At 46.1% G+C, this 15759-nt stretch overlaps 1 protein-coding gene across 4 annotated transcripts in view; it reads right to left on the bottom strand.

The window, feature by feature from the left end:
- LOC117345703 (erythrocyte membrane protein band 4.2-like) overlaps positions 1-15759 on the bottom strand; it is a 43971-nt gene that overhangs the window by 6156 nt on the left and 22056 nt on the right. For all 4 annotated transcript variants that reach the window (XM_033914756.1, XM_033914758.1, XM_033914757.1 and 1 more), the window contains 4 exons: positions 12681-12855; positions 9787-9925; positions 5596-5699; positions 998-1240 (listed from right to left, as the gene is read on the bottom strand). In XM_033914756.1, coding sequence (XP_033770647.1) covers positions 998-1240; positions 5596-5699; positions 9787-9925; positions 12681-12855 — 661 coding nt within the window. The remainder of the gene's footprint in view (positions 1-997; positions 1241-5595; positions 5700-9786; positions 9926-12680; positions 12856-15759) is intronic.

Genomic DNA, 15759 nt, shown 5'->3' with positions numbered 1-15759 from the left:
GATCCTATGTCTCTTTAGCTATAAATGACAATATTATTATTAAGACTTATCCAAAAGGAAAGAATTATAAACTATAAAGAGTTCATGCAAAATTGTCATTTCTTTAATAAGACATTAACTATTTTTTCTGAGGCCCTCCAAGTATCTACAAATCCTAAAATGTGGCCCTGCAAAGGCTTTGAGTTGGAGACCACTGGCTTAACTGTAACCATGACATCCTGTTTGTCTTTGGGAAGCAGAGCTGAGATTGTGATGTCATAATGCCTCATTCCACCAATAAGAGCCAACCTCCTCAGTGATGTCACAATGGCTTGATTGTCCTGTTCTCTCCTCTGCCCTCCAACCCAGCCAGCAGATTAACCGTTCCTCTTAACTCAGTGGTCTCAAACTCTTTAATAAGACATTAACTATTTTTTTCTGAGGCCCTCCAAGTACCTACAAATCCCAAAATGTAGCCGTGCAAAGATCTAAATCTTATTTTGAGCATCAGCAGGGGCATAGTCAGACACCCAATTTTGGGTGGGTCTGGACACCATTTGGGTGAGCAGAAGGTCCCATCTCTTCCTCTCCTAACTTGGCGAGGCAAGATGATCTCATTCCTCCCCCCCTTCCACCCCCCCCCCCCCGCCAGCCTTTCAAAGAGCAGATTGGTTCTGGGAGCAAGAAGCGTGACTGATGCCCCCACTGCTTGTGCCAGCCCCACAGCCTTCCTTCTGACGCATTCTGCCTCTGTGTCAGAAGGGAGGCTGTGGGGTCAGCGCAAGCAGCGTGCCTCAGTCACGCTGCTCGCTGCCAGCGAAGCTCGGCCCTTTAAATGTAGGCAGATGGAGAGGGGAGTCTTTATCTGGTGTAGTTTGGGGATTTCCACTAGCTACTACATAGATGTGCTGCTACTAGGTAGACCTGGGCCCACCCATGGCTATGTCGCTGGCGATCAGACTGCTAATGTGCGACCAACTGCATTGAAAATCCTGGAAAGTGAGTGACGCTCTGCTACCTTCTGGGTACTTGTAGTACTGGGTGATGTCCTCACATCTATCGGTGCCGATGCCTTTCGTACTGATGTTGTTGCCAGTGTACTTGGTACTGTAAGTTGCTTGTTCAAGCTGACCATCAGATTGGCATATCCAGAGCACGCAGCCTGCATTCACTTCAGCGAAAAGGAAAGCGACGTCATAGTTTAGGTCTACATCTCCTTCTTTGATGGCTCGAACTGGGGCAGGCCCACAGAAGGAGGTTCCTTGGGGGAGACAAAAAAAAACTTAGAAATTTCTGTCCCTGGATTGCTTCATGTTAGTGAAAGTAGTTGGTATATAATAAGAGCAGGCAGAGGGTGATTTAAATTTATTGATGATCAAGTGAAAAACATACAAATCAACTATATACATATTCAAATGTATGACCAGCGTAACAGTCATTAAGATACTGAAATAATGCAAAAGATCACGGGAACATCCCCACTGAGACATAACAAACATACAACATGGAGGGCTATGTACGTAAATGCCCACAGTCTGGGAAACAAGATCCTGGAATTAGAAACAGAAATGCCGACCTGGATGTGGTGGCGATATCTGAGACCTGGCTCACGGATTCCCACGGGTGGGATATGGTCATACCGGGTTACAACTTGCTTCGCCGGGACAGGGAGGGCAAAATGGGAGGAGGTGTAGCATTATATACTAAAGATGACATTAAGGTCACCAGAATCACAGATATCCCCACACTGGGGAATCCCTTTGGGTAAATTTGGCCAGAAGGAAGGACAAATGCCTGTATCTTGGCGTAATATACAGACCCCCAAGACAACAGGATGACCTAGATATGGAATTAATTGGATATATAGAGAATATCACCTTGCGTGGGGACACAGTATTATTAGATGACTTCAACATGCCTGATGTGGATTGGGACATGCTTTTCTCTGCTTCCGGCAGCAGCAGGAGGCTATTAAACTCTATGAAGGGAGCAAGACTCAGGCAACTGGTGTTGGAACCAACAAGGGATCAGGCAATACTGGACCTGATACTTACCAATGGAGAAAGTGTCACAGAGGTCTCGGTGGGCGACACATTGGCCTCCAGTGACCACAACATGGTATGGTTTAATCTCAGGAAAGGTTTCACTAAATCTGCCACACTGACCAAGGTCCTCAAATTCAAGGACACAAACTTCAAAGAAATGGGAGACTTCGTTCACCAGGCACTACAAAGCCAAGCAGAAACCGATAACGTGGAAGAAATGTGGTCAACTTTGAAAGCCACCATACAAGAAGCAACAAACCGCTATGTTAAATCAGTAAGTAAACGGCGAAGGAACAATAAGCCACAGTGGTTCTCTGCAGAGATTTCGGACCTCATCAAGGAGAAGAAAAAAGCATTCATCTCTTACAAACAATCAGGGAAACGGGACTCTAGGGAAGTCTATCTGGCCAAGTCAAAAGCCGTCAAAACAGCAGTTAGGGAGGCCAAATTCCGCATGGAGGAGTCTCTAGCGAAGAACATCCAGAAAGGAGATAAATCCTTCTTCAAGTATATCAATGACAGAAATAAGAACTCAGGCGGGATAGTACGTCTTAGGAAACCAGACGGAGACTATGTAGAAGCGGACTCGGAAAAAGCCCAACTGTTAAATGAATACTTCTGCTCAGTCTTCACCTGCGAGGCGCCAGGACTCGGCCCTCAGCTATAGACAAGGGTTGACGCAGATGACCCGTTTAGTAATTTCGAGTTTACACCCAGCGGTGTCTACTGCGAGCTATCAAAGCTTAAGGTTAACAAGACAATGGGGCCTGACAACCTACATCCCAGGGTGCTCAGGGAGTTGTGTGATGTCTTGGCGGAACCACTATCCGCGCTCTTCAATCTCTCCCTTAGTACGGGACTGGAAGACGGCTAACGTCATTCCACTCCACAAGAAAGGCTCCAAGATGGAGACAGCAAACTACAGACTGGTGAGTCTCACATCAATAGTGTGCAAACTAATGGAAACTCTAATCAAACGCCAATTGGATACGATCCTGAACGAGGAGAATCTACGGGATCCCCGTCAACATGGATTTACTAAGGGGAGATCCTGCCAATCCAACCTGATCAGCTTCTTTGACTGGGTGACGAGGAAGCTGGATGTTGGGGAGTCCCTGGACATCGTATACCTGAACTTCAGTAAAGCATTCGATAGCGTACCACACCACAGGTTGCTGAGCAAGATGAGTTCTATAGGATTGGGCGACACATTGACGAAATGGGTTGGGAACTGGCTCGGAGGTAGACTTCAGAGGGTAGTGGTGAACGGCACCCCCTCCGAAATGATGGAGGTAATCAGTGGAGTGCCGCAGGGCTCGGTCCTGGGCCCGATCCTATTCAACATCTTTATAAGAGACTTGGCAGAAGGGCTGCGAGGTAAAATAACATTATTCGCCGATGACGCCAAACTAAGCAATGTAGTGGGCAAAAGCACAACAGACATAAATTCAATGTCCGACAACATGATGCACTACCTACTCCTACTGGAGCGCTGGTCTAGGTCCTAGCAACTCAGCTTCAATGCCAAAAAATGCAAAGTCATGCACCTGGGCAGCCATAATCCATGCAAGACTTACACCCTTAATGGCGAGATCCTAACAAGAACTGAAGCAGAGCGAGACTTAGGGGTGATCGTCAGTGAGAACATGAAGACTGCCAATCAAGTGAAGCAAGCTTCATCCAAGGCAAGGCAAATCATAGGTTGCATACGCAGGAGTTTTGGCAGCCGTAAGCCTGAAGTCATTATGCCATTGTATAGATCCATGGTGAGGCCCCACCTGGAATATTGTGTGCAATTCTGGAGGCCGCATTACCGTAAGGATGTGCTGAGACTGGAGTCGGTCCAGAGAATGGCCACCCGGATGGTCTCGGGACTCAAGGATCTCCCGTACGAGGAACAGCTGGATAAGTTGCAGCTGTACTCACTCGAGGAACGCAGAGAGAGGGGTGACATGATCGAGACATTCAAGTATCTCACAGGCCGCATCGAGGTGGAAGAAGATATCTTCTTTTTCAAGGGTCCCGCGGCAACAAGGGGGCATCCGTGGAAAATCAAGGGCGGGAAACTGCACGGGGACACCAGGAAATTCTTTTTCACTGAAAGGGTGGTTGATCGCTGGAATAGTCTTCCACTTCAGGTTATTGAGGACAGCAGCGTGCCTGGTTTTAAGGCCAAATGGGATAGACACGTGGGATCTATTCACAGAGAAAGATAGGGGAGGGTCATTGGGGTGGGCAGACTAGATGGGCCGTGGCCCTTATCTGCCGTCTATTTCTATGTTTCATTTATAAACTAAACTCGGGGAGAACAGAGGGGGAAAATAATCCAAATCAATAAACCGCTGAAAGTGTGTAAGAAAGAGGAAAACTCCACCTGCTCAGTGTCAATGAAGACTTCAGTGACAAATCTAAAGAAAATAGACTCTAAAAATAAAATCATCATAAGTCACAAAAACTCCATTGCTTACATAAGACATATGGGGCTCAGAAAAACATATTACCAGTGTCCATAAAGCAAAATTGTAAATTAAGACCTAGAAATATGCAAAAACATGCTAAAAATAGCACATGTAGAGAAATCCAGTAACTAAAGCTGAAGACATTATAGACTGAATTCTGTCATTTAAGTTGAAATGTGTAAGATAGAAGCCAAATAGCATTTGACACACTTGATTCTGAACGCTTGTTACTGTTATGTTTAAACTAATGACTAAAGCTGAAATGAAATAAAAGTGCTTTGTATTTGAGACAAAATCTCATGTTTTAGACCCAAAGAGAAGCGGCACCAGGCCCAGGACAAATATTAGGAAGTTCTGTTTCGCACAACGAGTGGTGGACGCTTGGAACGCTCTCCCTGAGGAGGTCATGATGGAGACCAGCATTCTGGGATTCAAGAGCAAGTTGGATGCACACCTTCTTGCAAATCACATTGGGGGATACGAGTAAACAAGGTTTCTCAGCAGGGAACACCTAGCTTGGCCTCCGCGGGTGCGGGTCGCCGGACTGGATGGACCTAGAGTCTGATCCGGCGAAGCCATTTCTTATGTTCTTATGTTTTCCATTTGCATCTCTCCTTGACCTAAGAATAGCTGTACTGGATCAAAACAAAAGTCCATCTAGCTCAGTATCCTGTTTCTAACGGCTAATCCAGGCAGGGTTACCAGACAACTGGATTTACCCCGACATGTCCTCTTTTTAGAGGACTGTCCAGGCATCCGGACGGCTTATCGACACCTGGCACTTTGTCCAGGTTTTGAAAAGCTGTTGGGAGCGGGGCTGAGTGTGGAGTGCATCTGTGCATATGCGGATGCAACGCGGTGATGTCATCACGTTGCATCTTACTCCAGATTTGGTCTGAAGAGGCGAGGTTTGCGTGGGGCTGGTGGTGGTGGTGGGGGGGTTGGACCATGCATTTTCTTTTTCCAGATGCAAAATCTGGTAACCCTAAATCCAGGTCACAAGTACCTGGTAGAAATCCCCAAATTTATTAAGATTCCTCAGTCATAACTGTAACTACTGTGTGGTTTTAATGGGACAGGAGATTCAAATTTGAGAAATGAGTAAGTATTACCTTCACTCTTCTTCTGTGGCGTTGCATCTAGCACCTGCCACCCATCATATCCTTTTGGAAGATCCTCTCGTTTCATCCAGCACTCATTCCAGACACGGAAATTCCTGTAGAAATTATTGAAACAGAATTCCAGTTATACACATTATTCCCCCAATTCTGTATACTGTGCCAAAGGTTGAGCGTGCATATTGACGCCATAGATGATGTGCAAAGTCGACAACTAAAAAAGCAGTCCAACTAATCTGCAGTGTAATGATACAAACAAGAAGCAAGAGGGAAAAAAACCTGCGGAATTGATGTTCATAGTGATGGATTTTATTATTCCACACAAGTTAAGTTCTCTGTACATTAAACTGTATCCACATGGTTTGAAAAGTATGGACCCAACACGGGCCATGTTTTAACTCAAACGTCTTCCTCAGGGGTCCTAAGATTGAACAAAAGGTCTTTTGAGAGAATAATCTCGTGTGAGGATGTTGAATAAAACGGTGAAAGTGAATAGAGAATAATATATGGGATGAACAATTGAGTGAAATTTGAATAATGATAAAAAATTTGGGTGTAGATGATGTGTGCAAACGATTAATTTGCCTAATTGGTGCAGATAATTGACAACACCTCATAATTGACACTAATTAAAAGTTATGCTCATGATTCTATAAAAAGTACGTGCCAGTTGCAGTGCGTGAATTTGAAAAGGGGGCGTGGCCAGAAGAGGATCATGGATGTTCCGAAAAGTTATGTGTATTTTTATAGAATACACCCAATATATGCACAACTTAGGTGCAGGCTTTTAGGTCTAGATTTAGCTGGCCTAATTGCGTGCGCCTCACTTATGCAACGCACACTGGCGCCTTGTAGAATCACGCTAAGCGCCATTCTAATCAGCACCGATTTTTTTTTTTTAGGTGTCATTTAGAATTTGGGGGTCTGGGCCTGATGTGTTAAAGCAGGGGTGTCCAATGTCGGTCCTCGAGGGCCGCAATCCAGTCGGGTTTTCAGGATTTCCCCAATGAATATGCATGAGATCTATTAGCATACAATGAAAGCAGTGCATGCAAATAGACCTCATGTATATTCATTGGGGAAATCCTGAAAATCCGACTGGACTGCGGCCCTCGAGGACCGACATTGGACACCCCTGTGCTAAAGGGACTTCCCCTGTTTCATGACATAAGTTCAAGTTAAGGCCCTCATGTGATAATGTAGAGGGGGCCTAAAGGAGAGGGATTGGGACTTATATACTGCCTTTTTTGTACTTTTACAACACTCAAAGTAGTTTATATACGGGTACTTCAAACATATTCCCTGCTCGCACTCTAGCTAATGTATCTGGGGCAGTGAAGGATTTGGGGCTAGATTCACTAAGCAAACCGATCGGTTTGCAACCTGATTTTCCTCCGACCCAATTCACTAACCTCTGTGCCGATCCGATTCCGATCCGTGCATGCAAATGAGGGGAAATGGCATGCAAAGTAGGCAGGGACGCGATTTACTAAACAAAAATGGGACACCGATCAACAGAAGAAGCAACTGCTGGGGACCAGTCACACACGTCTCTGCCGACTCTCCTGCTCTATTGCCGCCCTGCTTTCTGCCCCGATCTTTCAGCCTTGCTCTCTGCCCCGACTCTCCTGCCCTTAGCTCTGCTCCGAATCTCTTGCCCCGAATTGAACCTGTGATTTTAACCCACAGGTTAAAACCACGGGCTCGCGAGTAAAAAGATTTAAAAATACGGACAGATGGTCTGTGCATGTGTCTGGATTGCTGGAGAGCGATCTGTGAGGTCGGTAGGGGGCGTTCCACCGATCGCCCCCATTTGAATACAGTCGGCCTGCGTTGGATCGGACACGGAGCGGACTGACTCGGCCAAGTTAGTGAATCTAGGCCTAGGCGACTTGCCCAGGATCACAAGGAGCAGGTTGGGGTTTAAACCCACAACCTCAGGGTACTGAGGCTGTAGCTCTAACCTCTGCGCCACACTCTCCTAAGGCAGTGAGTTACTTTATAAGATCTAGGAATTGGGGAGGGGGGATTCTTCCTTGGGCTTCTCTGCATTGCAGAAGCTGCTAAGCAGAATTCATTTCTCAAGGCCCTAAGTTTGTTTTTTATGAGCCAATCTTTCAGTTTTACCCAGTGGTGTATAAGGGTGAGCAGCACCCGGGGAGTGGTGCCCCTCCCCTGCCATCTCCCCCCTTTCCCCGTACCTTGTTAACTTCTCTGGCGTGAGCAGCGTCGTCGTCGGCTCGCCTTTTGACGTCACTTCCTAGGCGCGGGTCCCGGAAGTGATGTCAGAGAGCGCCAATGCCAACGCGGGCAACAACCTTGCACTGGGGAAATAAAAAAGGGATGGGAAAAGTCAAGGGGCGTGTGCGTCCGTGAGAAGGAGAAGAGCGAGGGGTGTTTGTGCAGAGAGGAGGAGTGCTGCACCCTTAGGAAGACTGTGCCCAGGGCGGACTGCCCCCACCTTACCACACCACTGATTTTACCTTAATCTCTGAGTCAAGCACCAAGGAAGTAAAATCCAGGGGATGAGGAGAGGATGTCCAGCAGACAGCGCATAAAGCCCTTTATATGGATATAGAATTTACAAGGAAATTACTAACATTTGGTCCTCGTATTGAGAGTTGAAAGAAACTGTGAGGCAAGTGGAAATGGCTGCAGTGATCGCTTTACTTTCATTAAGGTGCCATGTTTCCTGTTACAAATGTCCTTGGCTCTAGAGACTGTACTAAGGCCCTGATGCTCTAAAGTCGCCGTTAAAATCCTGTAAACCGTTGTAGTGGTGGTAAAGCTGATTTCTAAATGACAAATGATGCTCCAAAAACTTCACATGCACATGAGGTCCGCAGAAATGCCAATCAGTCATTGGAGAAAGCGCCTGACACACGCACAGAATAGTTTATGGGAAAAGACATGTGTGCATGCGCCAGGAAAAGCTACGTCGTAGGCAGACAAATCATAGGTGTGACTTATTGTAGCGCATCACAGGGGGAGGGGACAGAGAACTACCAGCAAACCATGCAAATGTATTTCTTTTGAACTTACACTATGCAATCGGCAGCCCCAGTTCTGCTGGTATAAGGTTTCCATGAACGCGCCTGAGATGTGCCTTTAACACACGTGCCCAAGACGTGCTTTTAACACACACGGTTCAATGCTACCGGCACCTCCAGACATGCTAGTAATTTTGGAGCATTAAAGGTCAGTGCTTCATTTTGTGAATCACCTGGAGTGTGCTCATTTTAATACTATGAGGCCAACAGCGTGTCAGACTTTAAAAGAAAATGGGATATTCACGTGGGATCTCTAGGGGAGTAAAGTCATGAGGGTGGGTCATTAGAGTGGGTAGACTTGATGGGCTATGGCCCTTTTCTGCCGTCATTTTCTATGTTTCTATGTTGTACTTCATTTCCATGCTATTCTCAGAGGCTGGTAGGGAGCACAGAAAAGACCATGCAGAGTCATTTTGTGCATCGGAAGCTAAAATGCTTATGCGCTAAACTGGTTAGAACTGGTTTAGTAAAGTACGTTAAAGGCATAGTAAGTTTAGAGCATCGGGGCCTAAGTCTGAGAAAACAGAGAGAATAGGCCAGAATGAATGTGATGCTAATACCGTGTTTCCTGAAAAATAAGACCGGATCATATTAATTTTGGCTCCAAAAAACACAAGGCCTATTTTTTGGGGATGTCTTATATTTTTTTCATGTACAACAATCATCTCTCCCTCTCCTCCACCCCAATTCTTCCTCCTTCATCTGCTTCATGGCCTTCCTTGCCGGGGCCTTCATCAGTGATGCGGCGAGGGAAGGTCCTGGCAGGGAAGGTCGTGAAGCAGCCCGTTCAGAGTGCTGCCGCCGCCGCTGCTTTAGGAGGCCTTGGAGCAGAGGTATGTCAAGTCTCACCGGGGTGGGGGTGGGGGGTCGCTAAATGAACGAGTCTGATTTTTTTCAGCGAATCGGGCAGCACTAGTGTCAGGGCTTATTTTGGGGGTAGGGCTTATATTTGGAGCATCTTTAAAAATCATGCTAGGGCTTATTTTCTGGGAAACACGGTAAGTTCCTGAATAGGAGAGGTCAATCATTTCCCTTGAGAATATTTACTCCATGGCTCGCTGTAGAATTGTGCACGGTTTGTTTGAGGTTGTTAGACCTCCAGTTTCTTTCTTTCTTTTTAAATTAGTATTCTCACCAGATACTGGCGTTATAATCCTTACTGATCTTCATCCCGTTTTCATTGTAGTATTCATCCACAACCAGTTTTCGGCATGTGTCATGTGCTGAGGTAAAGTTTGTGACAACTCTTGTGGGAATTCCCAGACATCTCAACACTGTGGAGTAAAACAGAGATGGCAGGTTGTTATCAGCACAGGGTATGTCTCCTAAAGCCTTTTATTGATATAAACTCACAGAAAAATCTGTGCTCTTGTGTAATAAGCAATTGTGTATAAGTATGGACATTCATTGTTCTCAATAAGCTGAGTGGGAATCTTCCAACTGTATTGCGACCAGTAAGAGGTGGTAATTCAATATTATGTTTTCAATTGCTGGGTACAGGCATATTCCCTAGAGTCCTATAGAACTTGCATGTCCCTGACTATTGAAAATGTGATAGTGAAACAGCACCCTCCACTGGTAGGACTATAGGTGGAGGACCTGCGCTCAGCTTAAAGTGAACACTGGTAACAGTAGTGCTATCTGATTTAGGGAAAAAAATTTTGATTTGGCCTATTGAATCGATTTTTTTATTCGATTTTCCTGCCCAATCGGGTGTTTGTTTTTTTTCAAATGTCCTGGCGGGTTTATTTTGTAGCCTTTTCACCCACCCCACCCACTTTTGCCCTCTCCAACCCTATGCCAGTGCTGTGGAGTAAACAAAACAAACAAAAAAGTCTTTTCCTCTCTCTGTTAGGTCCTAGTTCACCCATGCTGTCTAACATCAGCTCTGGCAGGATCCACATTTCAAATCTGACATATTGTAATCACAAAATAGGAAATAAATTAATTTCTTTTACCTTTAGTTTTCTGGTCATTTTATTATTCATATCATGTCTACTATCTCTCTCCCTCCCTCCCTCTCTCTATGGGTCTTTGTCTCTCCCTCCCTCTTTCTAAGTAGGTCTCTCTCCCTCCTTTGTGGAGTCTTTCGCCCCCCCCCCCCCTGTCAGGTATCTCTCTCCTTCCTTTCTAACTCACTCACTCCCCCTGCAGTCCAGTCTTTTATCTCCTACCTTCCCTTCCCCAGCTATTGGTCTCTCATTCTCTTCCCTGTGGCTCCCTTCCCCACTCTTACTTTGCCGGCTGGCACTCCTCTTCTTTACATGCTAGCACTACTGCCTGGCTGGCCGGCCGATTCATCCCCTCTCCATGGCAGTCTGCCATAAAGAGGAGACTTGAAGTGGCCAGCTAACCAGCTGTGTGGAAGGGGGGACCACGGGGGAGAGAATGAGGAGAAACCAAAGCACCCTTTGGTGGGAGCCATGGCCCCCGTGTCCCCCTGTTCCGACGACTATGCCTGCAGCTACCAACCCTCTGCTGCTGTACGTGTGCGGCTCTGCCCAGCCCCGAGAGCCGTGCTTTGTGGTGCAGCTCGTAGCCGCTCACCTCAAATTGGTGGGGGATTAGCTGTAGGAGCCTGCTCCCATGGCTCTGTAACAGGAGGAAGCTCTGCTCGTACAGCTGCCTCCTCTGACTGCATCACTCCGATTGCTGTCCTGTTGCTGCTGCGGGAGAGGAGGAGCCGAGATCTGGCTACTGAATTGGTAAGGCTGATTTTTTTTTTTTTGTTAAAGAATTGATTTGAATCGAACTCTATAAACGTTGGGAGCAGCACAGAGCATTCAGCGTGCTGGCCTTGTAAAAGGGGGGAGGGGTAAATCATTTGACTATTAGTCTTGAAATGGAAGAACTTAGCAATGTAAGTACTTTTAAAAAAAATGAAGGTATAATGGCCAGATTTTAAAAATGGTGCGTCAAATTCAACACTCAACGCATATTTGTTTGTTTGCTATTATATGTTTATTTTGCTATGCAAGGTGTTTTGTGAACCGCCTAAGTTTTTAGGCAGTGTATAAATTTTTTAAAGAAATAAAATTCTATAAAAGATGCTCCAGGATGAGCGTTCTTTACAGATTAGTGTTGATCGCCAAATTCAGCACACATAAGAACATAAGCAATGCTTCCGCAGGGTAAGACCGAGGTCCATCGCGCCCAGCAGTCCGCTCACGCGGCGGCCCAAAAGGTCCAGGACCTGTGCAGTAATCCTCTATCTATACCCCTCTATCCCCTTTTCCAGCAGGAAATTGTCCAATCCTTTCTTGAACCCCAGTACTGTACTCTGCCCTATTACGTCCTCTGGAAGCGCATTCCAGGTGTCCACCACACGTTGGGTAAAGAAGAACTTCCTAGCATTCGTTTTGAATCTGTCCCCTTTCAGCTTTTCCGAATGCCCTCTCGTTCTTTTATTTTTCAAAAATTTGAAGAATCTGTCCCTCTCCACTCTCTCTATGCCCTTCACGATCTTGTAAGTCAGCTTTGGGCATAAGGATTTATGCCAGCTGAAACCTGGTGTAAATCATGGCGAGCAAGCTGGGCGAGGATCTCCACTATTCTGTGCACCTTTTGTGACTGCCTTTGACCTGCCCGTGGACGTCCTGTGGCCACGCCCCCTTTTGAGCTGCGCATGATTCAATTTAGGTGCTTGTTACAGAATTGAGCGAAGCCAGATTGGTGCCAATTAAGTGCTTGTAAACACCGGTAATTAAATTATTGGAGCCCATTAACTAATTATTGTGGGTGCCGCTCCGAAATCTGTACCAGATTTGTGTGATCTAGGGTTACCATATTTTTTTCTCCCATAAAAGAGGACGCATGCTCCCGCCTCGTTCCGCCCACAGCCCTGCCCCGTTCTGCTCCCCAACCCCAAACAAACCTCATCTCTTCGGGGCCGCATCTGGAGGGCATCTGTGCATGCAATGGTGCTCACTGCACTAACCATCAGGTTTCTCATCCACTGCACCCACAGAGCTGGCACCTATGTAAGAACTCATGAGCAGATAGTCTTGGTGTGTTAAATCTGGATCTTACCTGTGCACATAATAGCTGCAAACACCCAACACTGTTCATGGTGAACAGGCTGGCAATGGGCCTTGATCCATCGTTGTAGGATGGGTGCACTTCCCTTCCATTTCCCTGGCAGTGTTCCATTGCTGTATTCGCTATTCCAACTTCCAAATAGGATACCCTTCTTATCATCATTCAGCTAAGGTAAAGAAAAGAAGCTGGAGATGATCTTTGGTGGACCTTTTAGGGCAGAGGTCCTCAAATCTAGTCCTTGAGGTACACAACACAGCCTAGTTTTCAGGATTTCTGCAATGATCTATTTTCACGCAACGGAAGCAGTGGATGCAAATGCGTAGACCTCATTTGCTCATTGTAGAAATCCTTAAAACCAGGCTGGGCTAAGGACCTTGAGGACTGAATTTGAGGATTCCTGTTTCAGGGCATTCTCAGCAGTTGCCTGGCCGGGACAAACATTTAGGTAGGGCCCAAGGTTAACATGCACACACCACCTCTAGTAGAGGGGTCATGGTCCACTCAGGCCTACCTGTGCCTACATCCCTGATTCTCAGCATACTTTACTCCGGCATTTGTACATTTTCTTTCCCAAACTAGACATCGAGACATAGGAGTCTCCAAAGCTTAGGGTTACCAGATTCTACTGTAGCCCTGCCCCATTCCACCCCAGCTCCGCCCTCAGCTCCGCCCCTGCCATGCCCCCTGCTGCCTGTTCGTCGGGAAGGATGCGATGATGTCACACATGATGTCATGCATGCACGGATGCCCCCTCCTGACACGATTTCTTTTCAAAACTCAGATTAAATGCCGGGTTATGAAAAGCCGTCCTGATTCCCGGAGGACATGTCTGGTAACCCTACGTTTGCCTAACCCGCCTCCTTTCAACAAGGAGTAAAGTAGACACCAACCCCAATTGCTCAGCAGGAATGCTGGGTTGTCTTATGACTAATTTTATCTTCCTTTGACCTAGAAAATATTTTATCTGCAGCTATGCAAACAGGGTTACCAGATGTCCGGATTTTCCCAGACATGCTCTCCTTTTTGAGGACATATCTGGGGGTCCAGACGGCTTTTCAAAACCTGGCACTTTGCTGGGTTTTGAAAAGCCTCTAGCAACGAGCGACTTTGGGACGGCATCTGTGCATGCGCGGATGCCATCCCGACAAGCAAACAAGTTGAGGGGGCGGGGCTGGGGGGTGGAACAGGACGTGACTTAGGCAGAACGGGGCGTGGCTGGGTAGAACGGGATGGGCCTGGGAGTGGGGCCATGGGACCGGAATTTCATTTACGAAATCTGGTAACCCTATGCAAACCTATCCTGAGGCCTTGGATGAAACAGATCTTAAAACATTTCAAACTCTCTCCCCCCCCCATACCATCTCATCGTTCAGTAAGGCCCATATTATTTAGATTTAGATTTATTTAGATTTTAGGAAATTGTTAAATACTTATTTATTCAATAAACTGATATCTTAATGGTTTTCTTTTAACTTAATTATGTTTTTATCACTTTTTATCACTTGCATTTCTATCCATGCTTTTTACTCTGATGTACTATTGAAATGTATGTGTAGCTCTTTGTTGTATTTCACCAGGATACTTTGATGGAATCGTATGTATTGTTCCTGTGTTGTGAGCCGCTTAGAACCTCTCCGGTATGGCGGCATACAAATAAATTATTAATATTATTAACTTAAGTGCTGGTAGGTGCTCTACTGGCGCCTAACTTAAGTGGTGGAAGCCATTTTAAAACGTAGGGGCTTACCAGTGCCTAGAAAAACGGTGCCTTCATTGAGGTAACGTTACATTATTCGCCGATGACGCCAAACTATGCAACATAGTAGGCGAAAGCACAACAGATGAAAACACAGTGCCCGACAAAAGCTCAGTGCCCGACAGTATGACGCAGGACCTTCTCCTGCTGGAGCATTGGTCGACGACTTGGCAACTAAGTTTTAATGCTAAAAAATGTAAGGTCATGCACCTTGTCGGCAAAAATCCATGCAGGACTTACACCCTAAATGGTGAGATCCTAGCAAGGACTGTAGCAGAACGTGACTTGGGGGTGATCATTAGCGAAGACATGAAGACTGCCAACCAAGTGGAAAAAGCTTCATCCAGAGCTAGACAAATCATGGGCTGTATCCGCAGAAGTTTTGTCAGCCGTAAGCCCGAGGTCATAATGCCGTTGTACAGATCCATGGTGAGGCCCCATCTGGAATACTGTGTACAATTCTGGAGGCCATATTATCAAAAAGATGCATGGAGAATTGAGTCAGTTCAGCAAATGGCCACCAGGATGATCTCAGGACTCAAGGATCTCCCGTATGAGGAACGACTGGGTAAGCTGCAGCTATACACACTCGAAGAACGCAGAGAGGGGAGACATGATCGAGATGTTCAAATACGTCACGGGCCGTATCAAGGGCCTAGAAGATCTCTTTCTTCTTAAAGGTCCCACGGCAACAAGAGGGCATCCGCTGAAAATCAGGGGTGGGAAATTTCATGGCGACTCCAAAAAATATTTCTTCACCGAAAGGGTGGTTGACCAATGGAATAATCTTCCACAACAGGTAATTGAGGCCAGCAGGGTGCCTGATTTTAAGAAAAGATGAGATAGGTATGTGGGATCTCTTCGTGGAGGTAGTTAGTGTGGGCAGACTGGATGGGCCGTGGCCCTTTTTCTGCCGTCATTTTCTATGTTTTCTAATGCTGGAAACGACTAAACTAAACCTTAAGTTAATATACCGCATCTTTTCTATAAATATAGAGCTCGACACGGTTTACAAAAATTAAAAGGGTGGTGATAGGGGGAAGCGGAAATTTACATGTTTGAAAATAGCCAAGTTTTCAGGTGTCTTCGGAATAGTTGGAATGAGTCCAGGTTGCGCAGCTGGGCAGGGAAATTATTCCAAAGTTCTGTAGTTTTGAAATGAAGAGATTTCCCTAATTTTCCAAAGTAGGTAATGCCTTTTAGTGAGGGGAAAGATCATTTGAGCTTTTGGATAGATCTGGTGATGTCAGGTCTCGCAGCATTTCAAGATGGAGGATTTAAAGGGGGAAAAATGTGCTGCAAGATCTTGAAAAT

The sequence above is a fragment of the Geotrypetes seraphini genome, chromosome 11, assembly GCF_902459505.1.
Source record: "Geotrypetes seraphini chromosome 11, aGeoSer1.1, whole genome shotgun sequence".
NCBI lineage: Eukaryota > Metazoa > Chordata > Amphibia > Gymnophiona > Dermophiidae > Geotrypetes > Geotrypetes seraphini.
Note: the sequence above shows the minus strand (reverse complement) of the source record. Positions and strands in the feature narration are given on the sequence as shown.